Here is an 18,702-nt window from a genome sequence, read left to right on the forward strand (position 1 = left end):
GCATGGGTCGCTTGCTGGTGGATTCCCTGCAGCTTGAGGTCTTCAAATCTCAATTTTGAGGATTTCAATAACTCAGTCATGGGTTCAGGGTTGTTATAAATGTGTATGGGTAGGGTTTTGTGGCCTGCCTTGTGCAGGAGGTCAGACTAGATGATCATATTGGTCCCTTCTGACCTATGAGTCTATCAGTCTATGAGTCTATAAAGCAGGTGAGACCTCTGCACCCCAGCAGCAGCTGAGAAACTGATGGAGGGACAGAGGTGGTGTCCCCAAGCATGGTTGAGGTACCTGATGGGTATCCCAGCACCCTTTCACCCTCCTGCTTCTCCAATAACTACGTGGAGGCAGGTGGCTTCTCACTTGGCCATTGCCCCTGGATAGTGGAGCCTCTTGTCTTAGTTTAGTATTGTGGCAATGAGGTTTCTGGTAATTTCAGATCCTATGGGAGGAGGGGGGCAGCAGGTAGGGGAACAATGTTGGGATAAGTTAAAGCAATGGAAAGTGTGTGTGTGTGTGAGAGAGAGAGAGAGAGAGAGACGCACGCACAGAGTCATGGAGGAAAAAAAATACACCTTGATTAGTGATAGGAAAGAGAGATGTGAAATGGTGGGGCAAAGCCAGGAATGGAAAGAAGGTAAAACAACAACAGAGGAGGTGTACTAAGCTACACTGTCTATGATCTGTTGAGTTCCGGGTTGATGGTAGGTGGCTACAGTGAACAGCACGCAATTGTTACATTCCTTTAAATTACAGGAGGGGGGTATAGCTTGGAGGTGGAGGACACAGGTGATTGGGCTAATAGGTTTTTCCCAAGTCTTGTCTCTGACCAGTTCTAGTGTGCTGCCCCTTACACCCTGAGGTATGATGGGCTTGTTCTGTAGGATATTCTGTTTTCTGGAACTTTCAGCTACCCCCTCCCATCCTACCAAGCAAAAATTTTCTACCCCTTCTTCCCGCCACCAGCCAAGCCATATATTAATGGCCCTGATCTCATCCGGGGCCGGCCTTCACATGGTTAACTTTCTCACATCATCTCAGATTAATGCAAGTTTTTACAATCGCTGTAATTTAAAAAAGAAATCCTTCCTTGTTATCATTAAAAAAAAAAAAAAAAAAAAAGAGAGAGAAGGAGGGAGGGGGGATAGAGAATAGTTAATCGTCTAAGCGGAGTATCTTGGAACAGAGCATTTTTTGGCTCATCACCTCTCTGTAAAGCCAGCCTCAGTAATTCAGTTTTAAAGCATGAAAAAAGGGAGTTGATGAAATTCCACTATCAGCACTGAACCAATATGCAAAATATCTCGCCGAAAATCAAATAGCTATTATGTTTTCATTTCCATTTCAGCGTATTTGCTTAATGAAGAATAGACAGATCAGGCAAGCTGAGGGAGTCTGCGTGAGGTGATAACTGTGCAAGGCTTCCAGCAATCCCAGAGAAATGACGCTCCACTCACTGCTTCATCTTTTTTTTTTTTTTTTTTTTTTTTAAATATCCAGTAGCTCATTTAACCCGCGCAGCTGGGAACATCGTTGCTCCTGGCACATTGCAGCTAGAGCGAGGGGTGCAAAGTTGCAAGTGTGGGGGTGCGAGGGGATGTTGGCGAGCGTATCCCCAAGCCAGATGGGGCACAATAGCTTGACCTTGTGTGCCAAGAATGTGGGGCTGTGGTGGTGGCACCATAAAGCATCATTGATGGAGATACAAAAATATTTTAGCTCCAGCCCCTGCCTGGGCCCTGCACTTTCTCCTGGGCACAGCAGAGATTGGGAGTCAGTTTTCCTTGAACTTCTGCACATGCATTATTTGGGTGCACAGGCCCCTGGATTGAACCCTGGGATCCTGAGCGCTAGCTACTGAGTGGATGACGTTACTCTCCCTGAAATGCGACTGTGTCTTGGCCCGGCACAGGGACGCACAACCGAGACACCTATTGCATTCCATGACGCTGTACGCAGCAGGGGCTTCCTCAAACTGCTGCTGTGATCCTGGGTTCTGTTGTGCCTGAGCTGAACTATTTAATGCTTGGCATCTATCCAAAAGGGCTGGGTGCCTTGGTGTCTGAGAAGTGCCTTTTCCACTGGAAGAGGATCTCATGAAGGAGAGAGATGGACCTAAAGTTCAACAAGACCCCACATGGACCTTTGTGGGAGTGAATTTGGTGCTGATAGGTGCCAAATTGACATCTGTGGAGACCAGGATCCATTTGTTTTCAGAATACACACAGTACATGCAGCGACACTACAACCTACTTCCATACTGCCCCACAGATGGGCCCTGGAGTTGGATGGGGATGTTCCATGGCTCAGTCAGTCTTTGGGGTCTCTCTTTAAACAGGGGCCTTGCTGTGGGGATGATGATGCCCCTGACGATGCTGGTGTCCATCTCCTGATGATGTAGCTGGATGCCTAATCCTGATATGGGGCCTGGTGGTGGAAGTGCCCTGGTCCCTTTTTTCAATTTAACGAGCCATCCAGCTTTTGCCTCTCATCGGGATTAATGAGCCTGATTCAGAATAAGGAGTGGAAGGGCCCAGTATAATCCATCTGGCAAGAGGGGTTCAGGGAAGCCCTGTCTGAATAGATTCCTGTTCTGTCAGGCTGGATTAATATTATTTTGTATTATGGTAACACCCAGAGGTCCAGGTCGAGATCGGGGCCATGTTGCAATAGGAGCTGTCAAAACCTTGAGTGACAGTCCAGCTAGGAGGGCGAGGATTCTCTGAACAGGATTCCTGCCCTTCGCTGGGGCCCAGAATTGCTGCTGGGTGATGTCTGAGGGTGCGGCTGGGTGGTCAGTGCTGAGTACAAGCAGCCCTGGGCTACCTTGAGCACGACAGTGACAACTGAACAGATAGAAGCCAAGTGTGTGTGTGCCTATGTCTGTGCTACGAGCTAGGGGTGTGATTTCCCTGCTCGCGTCTGCATGCTCGTGCTAGCTCAATGGGTAGAAACAGCAGTGGACCCACGGGCGCACGGAATGGGGGCATGGCTGAGCCATGCAGAGTGTGCACCCAATGGAAACCAGCTCAGCCGTGTTTCTGCTCCCCCCATGCTGCTGCTTTTTGTACTCGAGTTGGCTCCAAGAGAGCTAGCGGGAGTGTGCGTCCAGGAGCAGGAGATCCACACCCTTAGCTTGTAGTGTGTACATCGCTTGTGTCCCGTCCACCCATCTGTTCTCCTCTGGCAAGAACTGGCCTTTCCTGCCCACAGAGGGGGAATGGAAGAGAGGGGAAGGAGGAGAGAATCGGGTTAACTTTATCAGACGCCCAAGAGCCGTGAAGGCGTGAAAGAAAAAATTAGCCTAACAATGTTTCATTTACCGCGAGAGAAACGATTTGTTAGCCGGCAATTGTTTCTGAATATTATCAGAGTCTTTTTAATTGTGCTGGAACTGAAATTAGCAGAATTAGAATAAATTTCCTTCCCTTCTCCAGCAGCCTCTTTATTCACGCTTATTGTTGTCTGCTTTGTATAGATTATGGGCCCTTTGTTCTCCCGGTGTAAATAGACATGCCTGGAGTTACAGAGAGTGGCTGAGGTCTGGAGAAATGCGCTGTGCGGTTTTATTCCTCTTCCCCTTTTTGGCGGGAGCTGCTTACCATATTTGGAGGCCGGAGGTTCCAGGCCTGGTTAGGCTTGGAGGATGCAATGGTCTTTCCTGGGGAATCGGTGTGATTGTGTTTTTTGTGTTTGATCTCTCTCTCTGCGCTGGAGAACTCATTACCACGGCAGCATTCCCTTACGCGACTCTGTCATTAGAAGCAGGCTTCTCTTCTCCTCTTTCAGTGACTACAGTTTTATTTCTGAACCTGGCTGGTTCAGTCACTGCACAGACTGCTGTGGCCCTGGCACACTGACGTGTGGGGTAACACGGACTGCACATTTGACCAGCCAGTTAAAAGTGGTCTAATGGGTGGATGACCTGCTAGGCAGTGCCTCCTGGGTATGGTGGGACTCATTCTGCTACTCCTGCGTACGGTGGAAGTCCCCCTCTCAGCTCCATGGTGGGGGGCGGATTCAATCATGCAGTGGTTTTCAACCTTTTTTCATTTGTGAATCCCCTTAAACATTTTCAAATGGAGATGCAGAACATAGAATAGCCATACTGGGTCAGACCAGACGTCCATCCAGCCCAGCATCCTGTCCTCCAACAGTGGCTAATGCCAGGTGCCCCAGAGGGAATGGGAAAGGGAAGGGAAAAGGGGTGCAGACCCCTTTGGAAATGTTAAAACTTGTCTGCGGACCCCAGGCTGAATACCACTACACTAGCGCATCCAAACCTCTCCACGTGGGCCCCAGGCTCCCGGGCCAGCTCTGCATGAGCTGGGAGAGACAGCATTCTGGGTAACAGCATGCGAACAACTTGGCCAGCAGTCCTATTCGGGAATTCCTGTCTCCAGCGCTAGCAGCATTTGACTTGCCCTGAGTTAGACGTGCCTGTCTCAACCGCTCGCCGTGGGCATGTCTGCTGCGAACCAGGTGGTTTCCAAGAGGAAACCGACTAATCCCTGAGGGGCTGGTCCTGCTGGAGCTAGTCTGTGTGTGGCACAGCCACGTGGCTGCACAGCAGAACTGAAGTTAGAAACATAACGCAACCCACACTCAGATCCAGAGGCTGCAAGGGCAAAGCTGCCTCCAGTTCTGGGGTGAGCTTGGCGTATGTGTGACCCACTGAGGTGTGTGCATTCCATGTCCTCTCCTGGTGCCCGATCAGCAGAAGATGGGAGTTCACCACCCTTGCTAGAAAGCTTGGCTTGTCATCTCCAGCTATAGCAGCTCACCCTCCTAGCTCTGGAGGCCTCTGCTTCAACCCCATTGTGTCTGCCAAGGTGGCATCATTGCATAGACACATGGCCGAGCCGTATTAGACTCTGCTCCAAGGAATTCAGCCTGTCTTCATTTATGATTGCACAGAAAATGAGGGCAGAGAATGTCCTTCACACCTTGAGGAGCCCAGTCACTTAAGGAGCCAGCATTGTTCTCTCTTGATTTGCCATTCCGTGGCTTAGCTGTCGGTCAAATGGGATGATGATGATGATAATCCAGAGAAGTGTTTCAAACCTGAATTCACTGATGTCTGTAAAGGGCTTTAATGTCTTCCGGAAGATGCTATGGAAAAACACAATGTGTAGTAGCGGCTTCCAGAAGCTGGGAATGGGCGACAAGGGATGGATCACTCGATGATTCCCTGTTCTGTTCATTCCCTCTGGGGCATCTGGCATTGGCCACTGTCAGAAGACAGGACACTGGGCTAAATGGACCTTTGGTCTGACCCAGTGTGGCTGTTCTTACATGTTTGCAAACATTTCAGTATCGCCCCAGGCAGCCTACGGCCTTGCCAGTGAGATGAAGGCAGCCTCACCCCAGAGTAAAGTGAGTGGGGAAAGTTTCCTTCAACCCCTGCCCCCCCTAACTTCCCAAGGGGCATATCAAAATAATCCTCTCTCTCCTCTGCCCCCCGTCCCTCTCCCCATGGGCCCCAGACACCAGCGCAGGAATCAGTCTGGCTGCTCCGATCCCTACGGACATTGTGAAACAAGGGCTTTGCGAGTGCTGAGAGAAGCTCGTTCCATTGTCCCGGTCCGCCTGGTGCCCAGCTAGGGGGGTTCATGCTGTCTCATGGGTGGCTCCTTGGGATCTCTGTGAAACAAGTGGAGAGAGCTTGGGCCCAGTTCCCTGCATGCCTTAACATGGCGAGAGACATCCTCGCTGCTGGGCCCCGTGTTAGCAGTGTGAGACCAAAGCACTTGCCGGATGGGTGGGAGGCAAACCACCCAGGTGAAGCCACGGTGCCCCTGGGACTTCTCACTCTGGATGGGCGGGTCTGGGGGGAAGGGACCCCTCTGCTTTCTGTCCCACCAGGTAGGAAGTAGAACACCTCCCTGCCTGAGATAACTGAGCTCCCGCCTCCAGGAGCAGATAGGTTCAAACAAGCTGTGTGATTAGAAGTAGAACCTAGAATGAACTATAAGCAGCTCCTATCTAGCCGTGGCCTCCGCCCCTCTTCTGTTCCTGCCTTACTGGTTTCTTTCAGACCCCTTCCCCCCCGCCCCCCCCAGCTGTCCAGATTGCTCCCTGCTGAGCAGGTGGCATGTTTGGAGAGCACCGTTTACAAGGCACAGAGACATTTGTAGCCTTAATATATTTCCTTCAATAACCAATAACGTGTGTCTGCGGTAGCCAGCAGAGCTTATAAAAGTGACAATAAAACTAGCCAGGCTTTGTGTTGGCTGGCACGGGATGAGCCTGCTAGCTAGGCCCCTGGAGGGGGTGCCCTCTGGAGGGGCTGGGGATGAGCCGGATCCGAGTCCTTTTGTTAGGTCAGTGAAGGAAATGGCCTTCACCCTGGGTGCTGCAATGCGAGTGCCCTGGAGACCCTCCCCTGGGCATTGTTCATTGCATATTGATCCCTTTCTGGGGGGGCTGCTTGCAGAATCTGCCTACGAGTCAGGGCTGCCAGTGCTCTGATCAGTGCTGAGCGTGGAAAACACTGGAGTCCGCCCTGGGAAGCGCTTCTCAGCTGTTGAATCCTTCTTGCACATAGAGCTGAGTGAATCAGAGCTGGTATAAACCCTGCTCCTGCTCCCCCAGAAAAAATCCACCCTGGCACTCAGTGTCTCTCGCCCCGTCACAGTAATGGACCGGTTCATGGGGAGGAACTGTTGCTAGTCTATCAGGACACCCTCAATGTTCTCTGTGATTGGAGTGTGTGACTTTGAAATCTGTGTTCTTGCAGGTAGGGTTTTTGGAAGGACCCATTCCATCTGCCCTTTCTTATGCTCCTAGCAGGAAGGAGAGGACAAAGGAACATATCTCTTAGAAATTAGCATGTGTCTTTTTATCTGCTTCTTTCCCTGGAAGTGGAAGAGGTGGGAAACCTTGGGGAGGAAACACTTCTTGGAGGGGGAGTTGGTGGCTCTCCAAGCCCTGATGAGAACAAGGCACTTTGTCAGCCTTGTGCTGTGAAATGCCCCCCCTGTGGAGAGGGCTCCTTGACTATGGATGCTTCAGAGTTTGCAACAGGTGGCTTCTCATCTTCCCTCCCCAGCGAAGGAAGGGTGAGAATCTGCCTGATGGAAACTGCTAACCAGTCCTTTGTGCTGGGCGCCTGCCTGGACGTATGGCCCAAGGGCTCTGCCTTCTCGTCACTTACCTGTCCGACTCCTCTTGTGTTTTGAAGGTTCCTTTGGGGAGATGGAGGAAGGTGACGGCGCCCCGACAGAGGAGAATAGCCAAGCTGAGAGAGAGGGTGCAGCATCAGCCCAAAATGGATCTCCGGAGTGTGAGGTCTCAAGCCCTCCTGGCGGTGAAGGTAAGTCCCACTCTGGTGGCTTGTGGTTGTGGAGTTACTGCTCTACTTGCTTGGGCTCTCGTGTAAAGCCGCATATGGTGAGAGAAGCTCCCTGCCCAAGGGCGTCAGTAGCCTTCTACTTAGTGGGGAAGCAGGGGGCGGTAAGGAAAGCAGCAGAAGTGCAAGCCCACCAGGTCGCCCCCTGGCCAACATGCCTCAACTCTGCTCCGGAGACAATGCCCAGATTGCTTCTTCTCCAAAGCTTGTCCATGGCTTGGCCTCTAAGGCCCCTTTGAGAATGCTAGTGAGTGTTGATTGTGATTATTCAGTGTGCCCCGGAGTGGGGGCTTTCCAGGGCGGGGTGTTAGGTGAACCAGGTGGAGTCACTGACAGGGGTCCTGGCAGCTCTGTATTTGAGGAGCTGGGGTTCCTCTTCGCTCTCCAGTGGTTGGATCGCTGCCTTTGTTGCAGGACTGGCTCCCCCGACCTTTGACGTGCCACAGAAATGATGTGAGAAAGAGGAACATTGTGGTCTGAGCATGGGCTGCTCCTGGACCCACTGTGGCTGAAGAGCGGCCAGCCTGGCCCCTCGCTGGGGCTGTATCTGAGATCCGCTTTCCCCTGTCCATCAGGTGTCTAGGGTGGGCTCTGCTCCGGGGAGTGAGAGAGGTTGTGGTGCATCAAAGAGAAGGTTGATGTTTGGCTTAGTTGCTCGTGGGGGCTTTTTCATGCTAGGTCCTCCCCAGGCCCTCCTGCCCCAGGTGGGGAGCAACAGTCGGGCATGGGTAGCACAACCCACTCTGTTGTTACAAGACTGGCAGAATGATGCCATCACAACTGTCACCTGCAAATCCAAATCCCTGCGAGTGCCATGCTCAGCCCATCCCTGACCTGCTCCCATCTGGCTCCTGGTAAGGAGACTCCTCCCTGGTGTTGGGGGAGCTGCTGGCTGGGTCTGTGGCTCCGTGACCACCATCTCTCTCCAGGCCTCTGCCCCTGCAGGGTTCACAACTCCACACAACCGTGGAGTGTGTTCGGCTCCCTGATTGGTGATCAGCCTGGGAGGAGCAAGTTCTGTGGGGCCTGAGATCTGGTGAAAGGCACCCAGGCCTCCACCTTGAAATGCTTCCTAACCTGACCCTCCCGTCAGAAAGTGCCCTGGCACAGTAATTCTGACTTTGGTCCTGCCGGTGCCCCTTTGCTCCAATTTCCACCAGTGCAGCCAGTGGAAGGAGGAGATGGGCTCTTCCTCTGGTCACTGTAGGGCTGTTTCTTGACCTGTCTCGCTCTGAGCGGCCCCTTTGCTTGGCAATCTGGTGGAGGCAAACTGAGCTTGTATGGGGGATGGTATGGGGAGCCAGAAGCAGGTGTGTGGAAACTTGAGGTGTGATACTGACATGGGGCTGACTGCTAATTAATTGGCCTCCTGGCTGCATGTCCGTTTCAGCTCTTCTAACCATCCCTGTGCAGTGATCTGAGGACAGCCTCCCCCAGAGTGCACGAGCCCAGCGTAGGGGTACGTCTGCAAGGGGGCAGGGGGATGCAGGAGTGGGAGATCTGGCTAGTAGGTACAGGGCTGCATTGCATTAAATGCGCCAGTGCAATCTGGTGACATTGGCTACCAGGTACAAAGTGATCCATAAAGTGGAGCCAGCCTGCAACCGCTGAGGGTCATGGGACAGGGTTGTGGATAGCTGGCTCTCTCCCCAGTGGAAATGTGCACATGATGTTCCACGGCTGTCATGGTGATGTCGCTGGAGGAAGTTGCCCCGGGAAGGCATGAATCGAGTGGCATGATGCTTGCTATCTTGTCTTTTGCTTCCTGTCCAAACAATCATGCAACATCCCTGGCTGGCACGCAGCAATGATCGGTAGCTGCGCTGCACCCCAGCCTGGGAGGTGACTGCATTTCAGTGCTGTACGAAGCCATCCTAGCTCTGGGGAGGGGATGCTCAGTTAATGTTTGCAGTGCCCTTTGAGATCAGTGGTGCCAGATAGTGATAATCAATACGGTCGTGCCCCGGTGTGAGAGGTACCTGAGTCTTAGCTCTGATACACATTTTGGAGAGGGTTAGTTTCTTTCCCGTACTGGAGCTGAAACACCCTCCTATCCTGTGCGCGGTGCGGATCATAGACACATCCTTTCCTGTGCTGGACCCCACCAGGTGGCTCTGGCAGTCAGCACCAGCACGGGGAGGTTGCAGAATCTATTTCCTAGCAGGAACCCACCCTCCGTCAAAGTCCGAGACCTGCCATGGTAGCGAAGGTTTCCGGAGATCGATGCCACTGGAAGATTCTGGCCTCTGACTTGGCAGTCAATAAACTGGAGCACTTGCCCCCTAGATAGAGGGAAGGAAAACTCCCAGGGGGAGGAGTCCTTGAGCAAATGGAGCAGAATGTTAATCTCCCAATAATCTTCCCTGATAAGGGGCAGCTAGTATGGTGGGAGCGCATGAGCTCCTCCAAGCCAGCGTCTTGTCCATGAGCCTCTGTATCTCCCACCCCACCCCCCGCCCTGTCCTCACTGAATGGGGCCTTGGGTCATCCGCCAAGCGCGATGGTTGTTGAGGTGGGCGAGGGGCGTTGAAGGAGGCTTCATTTGAGAAGTGGTTTGTTGCTGGCAGACTTTGCTCCCCGCTGGGCTGGGCTGACAGAGGAAGCGAGTGGCTCTTTATCTGATTGGGGAGCTCAATGCAGTCCCGAGGTTGGGGGGTTAGGGAGCTGGAAACTCAGCTGGAGAGCTGCACCTGGCACTAGGCTGCTTTGATAAAAAGGTGATAGTGCAGATAATGCTGAGCAGCAATAACGGCCGCGAAAGCTTTCAGCGAGATGGATAAAAATCAATATGCCAGGCACTTTGATTTATAGCCAAAAATAATAGGACTTTTATACCCGGTGATTGATTTATTTGATGTTAATCATCCCGCTTATCACCTGTATTAATATCACCAATGCCGGTGACGTCACCCAGGGGCGTTCTTTATGGCGCCTATCGATTTGGGCTTTGCAATGGTTATCCGCCCTGGACGTGAAGACAAACATGCACTTTGGGCGCTAATCTGTCGCACTGTCATATGCAGATAGGCTTATCGACACCATCTTTAACAGCAGTTAATGGAGAAAATAATTGTTATCAAGTTGCTATGTAGACGTCACAAATAGAGCCATGCTGGGAGCTGTATTTCAACAGGCTCCCTGACATGGGGCACTTGGTGGGATGGAAAGGTAAGGAGGTGCCTTCCCACAGGTTCCCTCAGGCTTCTGAATGTTAATGAGAACTTCCAAGTCCATAGCGAAGGAGAAAGGGGTTTATGTCTCCAGATGCTCACCCGCGCTTGGTTTGTCTCTTTGCATGTGTCGCGTGCTTGAATACTCCTCTGGGGTGACTTGAAATTTACAAAAATCAGCACTCAGCCAATCCCGTCTGTAGCAGAGTGAAGACTCACCAGCGCAGTACCTCCTGCTGGTCATCTTGGGAATTAACGCTTGTCCAGCCCAGAGCATCCTCTGCAGACCAGTGTCTCGCCTGCCTTAGGGTCCCGTGTCCCTCCCAGACCGTGGTCCCCCTTCACCTCAGGGTTCTGCCCTCTGCAGTACCCCCACTATGGGTCTCCCCTCCTCGGGGAACCCCCAACCCTCTATCCCCACCTTGCCTCAGTGGCTACTGCAAATCATCATCTAGCCCCCTTCTCTGGGCAGACCGCAGTCTGTAATGGTCACTCATCACTGGACCAGCTGCCTCTGCCTATCCCCAGGCAACACCTCTGTAGCCCCAGTACCTGCTTTGGGCCTTATGCAAGGCTCCCAGCTCCTCCTGCCTTTCCCCTGTTTCTGGTACCCTGCTCCCAGGCAACCAGGTTCTTCTCTCTCCACAGCTAGAGAGAGAGTCTGACCCAGCTCCTCCCTGAGCCCTTATACCAGGGCCAGGGGCACCTGATAGGGGCATGGCCCCAGCTGTGGCTGCTTCCCTTTACTCTCAGGAGCGGGGAAACCGCCCCGCTACACTCTCCATTAGCTGAAGGCCTTGCTCCCACACAGTTAGCTTTGCGCGATATCCCTCTGCTTGGGCAGATGGCTGGAGACCGAGGGTCAGGTGTTGGCTACGTGCCATTGCACAGTTGCGTTAGTGGGCAGTATCTCACTGGTTGCACGTGTGCAACTGATCACCATTCCTGGAGTATGTTTTGCTGATACAATTCTAAAAATCTGCCCCGAGTTGCTCTTAAATCTACAAATGCCAACTCTTCCCGCCCTGCTGCTCCCACCTCCACCCCCAAGCGCATCCCTTCTCACTTTCTCCCGTATTGACAATGCTCTGCTTTGGATCTATGGTGAAGTTTCCTTGCATGCGTGGATAATACGAGTCCATTCCAGGTCCTTTCCCAGTCGATCTGCCAGTGCACCTCAGTTGCCCAACCCCCCCCCCACACCCCTTGTTACTCTAATCCTATCTCCCAGGCCCCTGCTCACCACACCGCTTTGCCAGTACTCCTCTGACCTGGGTCCAGCTCTCCGTTGTGTTCTAGCCATAAGGCCTCATTTCACTTGCCCCATACACAACAATGTTGCTACGTCAGTGGCTGCTGCCCCTGCAGGACTCTCCCGGTACACCAGAGTCTTTACCTGGGGCACATCCGCTGTTCAGCTACCAGCCCCGTCAATTTGCAGAGCAGTGGGTTGTGTATGGACTAATGCCCCCTTGAGAAGAGTGTCAAAAAGGCTGCTGTTCACTTGTTCACAGCTAGGAACGCAGGAGTGCATGGAAAACTTCCTCCTGCTCGCATGCACTGGGGATGCCTGCAGAGTAGACAGGAAGGATTGGGGTTCCTGGCTTGGCGGTATCATAATGTCTAGGAGATCCCCATGGATCAGGTGCTAGGTGCTTCACAAACCAAGAAGAAAACCACAGTCCCTGCCCAAGCAGCTTGCCAAGTACAAGGCAAGAGGCGACTGATGGAGATGGGCCAATGGGGGAGCATGAGAAGGCCAGAATGACAGGCTGTGGTCTCAGCGCACCAGCTGCCTTGGTTAGTTGTCAAGCTTGGTTAGTTGTAGGCTTCGCTGCAGAGAGCTGAGGCTGGAGGAGGGATTTGAAGGGCGAGGATGAGGTGGCTTTGCAAGTGTTTACAGCAAGCTCTTCCCAAGCACGGAGAGCAGCCTGGGAGAAAGAACAGAGGGGCTCGTTTGAGAAGGTTGGAACTGGACAATGGAGGCTGGCATTGTGGGCTGATGGGGCTTGAGCTTCGAGGTTGTGGAAGTGAACACGAGATGAGTAGGGTGGGGAAAGGCCTGCAAACGGGCCATGGAACTCTACTCCGTGAAGAACATCTTAGGGCGTTGCTTACTATTGTCTCCCATTTGTGGTGGCCCTTTTCCGGTGGGTTTTTGGGCTGGCAGAGGAGTCCCCAGCACAGTGGGAAGTTGTATCTGACATTCCTTTTAAGCTTTTATGACATGGTAACAGGCCATTTCTTCCATTCCAGAAGCAGAGTCCAAAGAAGCCTTGGAAAGTCCGAAGGAGTCAAAAAAGGAGGAGCCTGGAGAAAATCCGCAGGAGCCGAACCCATGGACTGGGCCAGGTAAATTCCCCCCCCCCCCATCCCCAAAACGTGTCCTTGCCCCATCCTGAACCCTGCGGGGACACCCTGCATCCTAAAGGAGGGAGGGCTCAGCAGCGTGTATCTCCACAGTTTCGTTTCCGTGCTGTTCCCGCTGAGAAGCATGGCTTACACTGTCTTCCAGCTGAAAAATGCCATGGCTGGCCCTGGGATGGAGGCAGCGGCCATCCTGGCTTCCGGGTTTGATGGCTTTGACCTTTCTCTCTTGCTGCTCATTGTCTCTGGGCTCTTCCGTTGTTGGCCGGTCATGTATGACCAGGCAGATATGAATGTCTTGAATGTCAGTGTCTTCCCAGGCCATTTGCCTTTCAAAGGGTTCTGTGGAGGTGGCTGGGAGCAGCTTGGCCAGCCAGTGACCTTTTGAGAAGAGTGGGCACCAATGTCTCAGGAGGTCTGTTCACACAGTGACACTGGGGTGATAGCTGGAGGGAATGGGGAAGCAGGTGAGCAGTCTCCTGAAGTCAACAAGGAGACCTGAATAATGTTACACGGGGAGGAAGCTCCACCCCCGCAACACAAGCAGATTTAGTAGTGAGTGGGGCAAGTTACAAACTACTTGAATGTGTGGCCCAAGAAATGTGGGCGTTGAGAGAAATACAGCGTCAATGGTGTATTTAGCCATTGTAGGCAGCAGAGACTCGGGATCCGAGCACCACCGAACTTCCTGCATCTGAAGGAAGGGAGAGGGTTGGACTCTGAATCCCAGATCCGAGTGCCATATTTGTCCCCCCGATATTCCTAAATTCCAAGGCCAGAAGGGACCGCTGTGATGATGTAGTCCCATCTCCTGCAGAACACAGGCCAGAGAACAAAGAAAGCGCAGGCGGTGGCCGAAGCCTGGGATTGAAACAGGAGCTGCATTTGCCCCCCTGTTCTGTACCTTCAACTCATCTGTGGTGTGGCTTGCAGGCTTTGTTGCCTCCAGCCTCAGAACAGGTGCCATTGATCTTAAAAGAGGCCCAGAGCAGGGTAACAATGGAGATCAGGGTCTAGTGGGACTTGTGTGTGATTGAATATTACAAACCTCAGGATTTAGCCAGGAGAAAGCAAAGAGCTGGAGGGGACACGGGTCCTGGCCCTGGCCCTTAACAGAAGAGTATGGGGTCGTTTGATGACATGGTGAAGGACAGTATATTTACCACTAATAGGACTAGATGTAAACTTCAGCCAACCTGTGGAACTCACTGTTGCAGGAGAGCAGGGACCAGTACTGCAGCTGCTTTTCTTTCAAAAGGGCTTAAACATTTAAAAGCTATTCATTATTTGTATTAACATAGTGCCTGGGTTATAACTGCATGCTAATATCACGCTGAAGATGCTTGGATCTCCATTCTTCAGGGTGAGAGCTCGGTAGCATGTGGTGTCAGGAAGGAGGAGTTACTGATATACAGTCTGTAAGGTGATCCAGGGATAATGTTTTTCCCTTCTTCTGGAAAAAAACTATCCGGTGCTGTCCACTATGTGATTGCATTTGCAATACCAGCTCTGGCCATTGGTCTATGTTCCTACGCAGTCACAGTGGGGCTTTGATAGCATCATGGCAACCACAAGAAGAGAGCTAGAGTGGTTAGTGATGTTATCAAAACCCCAAGAAGTGTCTATAGCCGTATATCGCCGTTTTCCTGTCTTGTCATCTCTGTGTTTTGAGTCTGAGTGTCTTTGCGTGACGGCTGCCAGACAGTACTGTGCTCTGCACGCTATCTGGGCCCTTGGTGGACCTAGCGCTGTGGTATCTAGAAACCAAAAGGAAGACACAGTCTTTTCCCAAGGCTTGTCTTGGTAACGTTTGGCCATGGTGCCCAGGCGGAAGGTTCCTCCCCCCAACCCCCCAAATCTGGGCAAGGATCGCTGTAGACCTGAAACGTTAACAGACATGCAGTATGTGTGGATATCCTCCTTGCGACCGAGAGGTGTGTCTTTGCTCCCTGCATGGACTGAGGCAGGGGGAAAGACCTAGTTTTGAAAGACCTAGGTGAAAGCTGGTGGGGGTGTGGTTGTAGTTCATCCATTGAAGGAGATGGTCCCCGTGTTTCCATGTCCTGAGTTCCTATCCTACCATTGAGCTGTCCTCTTTGTAGGTCAGTTTAGGTCTCCCTTATACTCCCCTGTGCGTCTGGGCACCGCTGGCAGTGGTGTCACACTCCTATCTAGCGGAGCTGGGTGGGATGGTGGCGGGGGGGAACCGCTGCAGAAAGAGAGACTTTGGGGTTGGGTTTTTAAACAAGGAGAACTGGGTTTCCCTCCCCTCGCGGCTTGAGTCCTCATTGCATGCTGGGAAGACGTGACATTGAGGCTCGATTGCTGTTTGTTTGACTTTGAATCCCTGACCCTCGGGGGAGAAGGGCCTGTGAATCCCTTGGCTCTGTGGCTCTGCCTGCGTGTGCCTTATTAATTGGGGCCTTCCTCCCTTCCCTAAATGCCACCCATGGCAAAGACCAGCTGCTGAAGAGATGGCCTCCAGCCCTGGCTTAGGGCTGCCTAGCTAAGGGACAGATTGGAGATTGTCCCGGCTCTGCTATCGAAGCAGCATGGGAAACACCGAGTGCCAAGGCACATGTGCAGCTCTCATGACCCCGTCGCCAGCAGCTTTGCCTCATCTGGTGAAATACCCACTGGCGACAGGCCCTGTGGCACTTAGCAGGCCCCATGCCAAGGCTAGCCCTGCCCATTCCCTCCCAGGGGGCAGAAGCTCCCCTTGGTGCAAAGCGACCAGGAGTGTGAGTGGGGTGTGGAGGGGCTGTGCCAAGAGTGGGGATCAGTCCTGTCACCTTCCCTCTGGGGCCGTGCCCATAGGGGATGGGAAGGGCCTGGCAGAGCGCTGGTCCCGTCTCTTGGCTGGGGCAGGAGAGTTAACCAGCCTCCTCCCCAGCATGAATCTCTCTGCTGTTTGCTGCTGATACTGTCAGTGGTTCCCCCCCTTCCCCCGTTTAAACTCATCAAGGAAGGGAAATGTGCTCCAGTTGATATCCCTGGCCCTTCCTGGATGCGTTGGCAGGAAGTATCTGTGCGGCTTCCACTTCGCCAATCTCCTCTTTATCTGCTCCCTCCCACCCCGGCCCTTTGCCCTAGTGACCATGGTGGGAGGCGGAGGAGAGGTGACGTGATGTGTTCTTTCTCTCTGACCTCTCATCCTCATTAGCCTAATTGCTAATAAGCAGCCTCAGCCCTGGCAGCTCTGCCTTTTCCTTTTGCAGCACTGCTTCCAGCTAAGCAGCTTCCCCGCTTCCTAGCCCCCATATTCAGAGCTCTCCTCTGGTGCACTGGTCGCCTGGTGGAATGAATTGGGAGGCAGATCAAGAGGTTGGGGGGTGAAGCAGCCTGATCAGGACCCCTCCAAGCCAGTATTCCTATTCCCTCCCCATCCCAGCAGTCAGCAGTGCCGGGGAGATAATTAAGGGGTTGGATACTTAATTTAATTGGGTTATTGTCATAGTATTTTTCATAATACCTTAAGTAACTTCATCTCACTGCTCAGCATCCCTTAGGAAGCTGAGAGGTCAAATCTCCCAGATAATTTTCCTCCACAGCATGCCATGGGCAACCTGGTAGAGTTACCCGTGAGTGCCATCCTGGGAATGCTGTTTTGTGACGAGGTTGCTGGCTGGTGCTGAGCCGCTCACCTTGGGTTTGTTTTTGTAGGGTTGCATGTGAGTCCTGAGCAGAGTGCCCTGGCTTGTTGGCAGAACTGGGGGCTCAGAGCCATGTGTGCACGCGCATACTTGCAGTTAGCGGCTAGAGCGCTTGTTACTTTTATCCTGGGAGGAGAACGATCCACAGTATGATGGGACTGCCTGTACTGGCATGGGACGGACCGAATGACCCAGGAATTCCCATCTAGTTCTGTGTCCCTAATTACGCTGCGTGCAAACTGATCGATCCAGCATCCCTGCCTCTGTCGCTCTCCAGCTGCCTGAGAGGCTGAAGCAGCAGTGAAATAGAACAGACTCTGCGCCGCCCCAGCTGTCCCTGCGTGTTGTCTTCCAATCGGCTGAAGGTGTGCGGGGAAAGTTGCGCTGCTTTTTCTTTTCCTTCCCCCGCCCTCGCCAGAGTGAGTTATTTGCATTCTTTATGTAAAAGAGATTTTATTATCGCCTTCTCCCAGCCCATCTCTATTCTGGTAATTGGAGTGATATTAATTTCTGTGTGGCTGGGAGTTGATGGCAGTCCGGCGATGCTGGAGCGATAGGGAGTTCCTTTCGTGCTAACCGCCGCGATAGGCCGTCTATCAGCCTCCATGCAGGCACTGCACTTATCAGGAATAGAACTGGCAAAAAGGGAAACTTTGAGCAGCCTGAATTTTCTTTTTATCTGGCAGGATCCGCCATATGTCAGCAATGGCAGCTGTGAAGATGCAGTGTGGAGTAGTGGGGGAGAGGCTCTGCTCCCAGACGCTTTTCTTTGTGCCTCTCTGGATCTTGCTTCTAATCTGCTCCGGTGAACTTCCTTTGGGGATTGTGGGGCTTGGCGGGGGAGAGGATAGGTGTCTCTCTATATTGCCTGGAGCTGCACAGGGCACTTGCTGTCGCAGCATCACTTCCCCTCTGGGATCATCTCAAAGGAGGGAGGCAAAGAGGCTAGGTAGCTCACCGTCATGCCCCACTTGCTGATCTCTCAGCCGCCTCTCAGTGACAGAGGAGGTGCTGTCTGTGATGCTAAGTCCTGGGGGACGACCGGTGTATGAATTTATTTTGAAGGAGGCTGTGTAACGGAATGACTCCCTTTAAAGGAGATGCTGTCGGGTGACTTCACATTGCTGACTGTGACCGAGCTTCGCTTGGGAAGCCCCCGAAGAACCGATCTATTTCCAGGATTGTTTTAAACGTACCAGTTCATGGCTTGTGTAACTTGGGGGGTGGGGGGAAGCAACACGTTTTTGTAGGGCCTACAGAAGTGGCTTCCACTTTGCTCTGGGCACAAGAAGCTGGCTAACGAGGCGTCCACGTTTTAAGCAGTGGCCCCCTTGTGTAGGATCATGGAATCCTGCTGAGATGGGCCCCTGAGTGAGGAAAAGGGCTTGTTCTGTGCGCAGACTGCCTGGTGATTGGCCACTGATGTGGAGAAGAGATGGCTTGGCCCTGCTGCGTCCATGTTGGGAGTGTTTCAGCTCCACCCCTTGGGCTGGCTAGACCTTGCTACCTGAGCCCCATCTGCCTAAGAGTGTTTCTCCTCCCGCCCCTGTTGGCTTAACAGACCTGGGTCTCCTGCACACATGGCCACTGGGTGACAACCCCATCATTTCCCCTCTAGCATGCAACAAGGGCGTCTTGAGCAAAGGCGGGCTGCAAGCCTACATGCTGAGGGCCATACGTGTAGCTGGCTAATGGCACCTGTCAGACTGGCCACACCCCCATTCTGCGGGGGCCAGTCTTGCTAGAGAAGCAAAGGTTTCTACCCCCACTTCTTTGACTGGCACTTGCCAAAGGGGGGTGTGGTCCAGCTCAACTCAAATTCATGTGTGTGTGAGAGAAAGAAAGAGAGAGAGAGAGAGAGAGAAACTTTGGCTGCAGAGTTGCGATCCGAACTCCCGGCGTGCAGGGCAGATCAGATCTTTAGGTTAAAGAGAACAAACGTGAACACTTCCCTGCATTCCCTTTCCCTCTCTTTCCCCCTCCTCCCATTTCTGGGTAAAGTTTGCCCCTCGTTAGGAAATCACAATTGCCACTGCAGTAGCACCCGAGGCGGTACATAGACTCGTGAAGACATAATCACTATCCCCTAGAATTTAAGAGATCCCCATAAAATCATGAGATGGGCTTTAAAATCAAGGTTAGTTTTTGAACGGGGGATTCCTTT

At 52.7% G+C, this 18,702-nt stretch overlaps 1 protein-coding gene across 6 annotated transcripts in view; it reads left to right on the forward strand.

Moving 5' to 3' along the window:
- ZFPM1 (zinc finger protein, FOG family member 1) overlaps positions 1 to 18,702 on the forward strand; it is a 132,728-nt gene that overhangs the window by 48,955 nt on the left and 65,071 nt on the right. For 4 of the 6 annotated variants that reach the window (XM_032764262.2, XM_032764264.2, XM_075073879.1 and 1 more), the window contains 2 exons: positions 7,181 to 7,312; positions 12,775 to 12,870. In XM_032764262.2, coding sequence (XP_032620153.1) covers positions 7,181 to 7,312; positions 12,775 to 12,870 — 228 coding nt within the window. The remainder of the gene's footprint in view (positions 1 to 7,180; positions 7,313 to 12,774; positions 12,871 to 18,702) is intronic. The other 2 variants (XM_075073881.1, XM_075073880.1) reach the window with 1 other exon arrangement.

The sequence above is a fragment of the Chelonoidis abingdonii genome, chromosome 19, assembly GCF_003597395.2.
Source record: "Chelonoidis abingdonii isolate Lonesome George chromosome 19, CheloAbing_2.0, whole genome shotgun sequence".
Lineage (NCBI taxonomy): Eukaryota > Metazoa > Chordata > Testudines > Testudinidae > Chelonoidis > Chelonoidis abingdonii.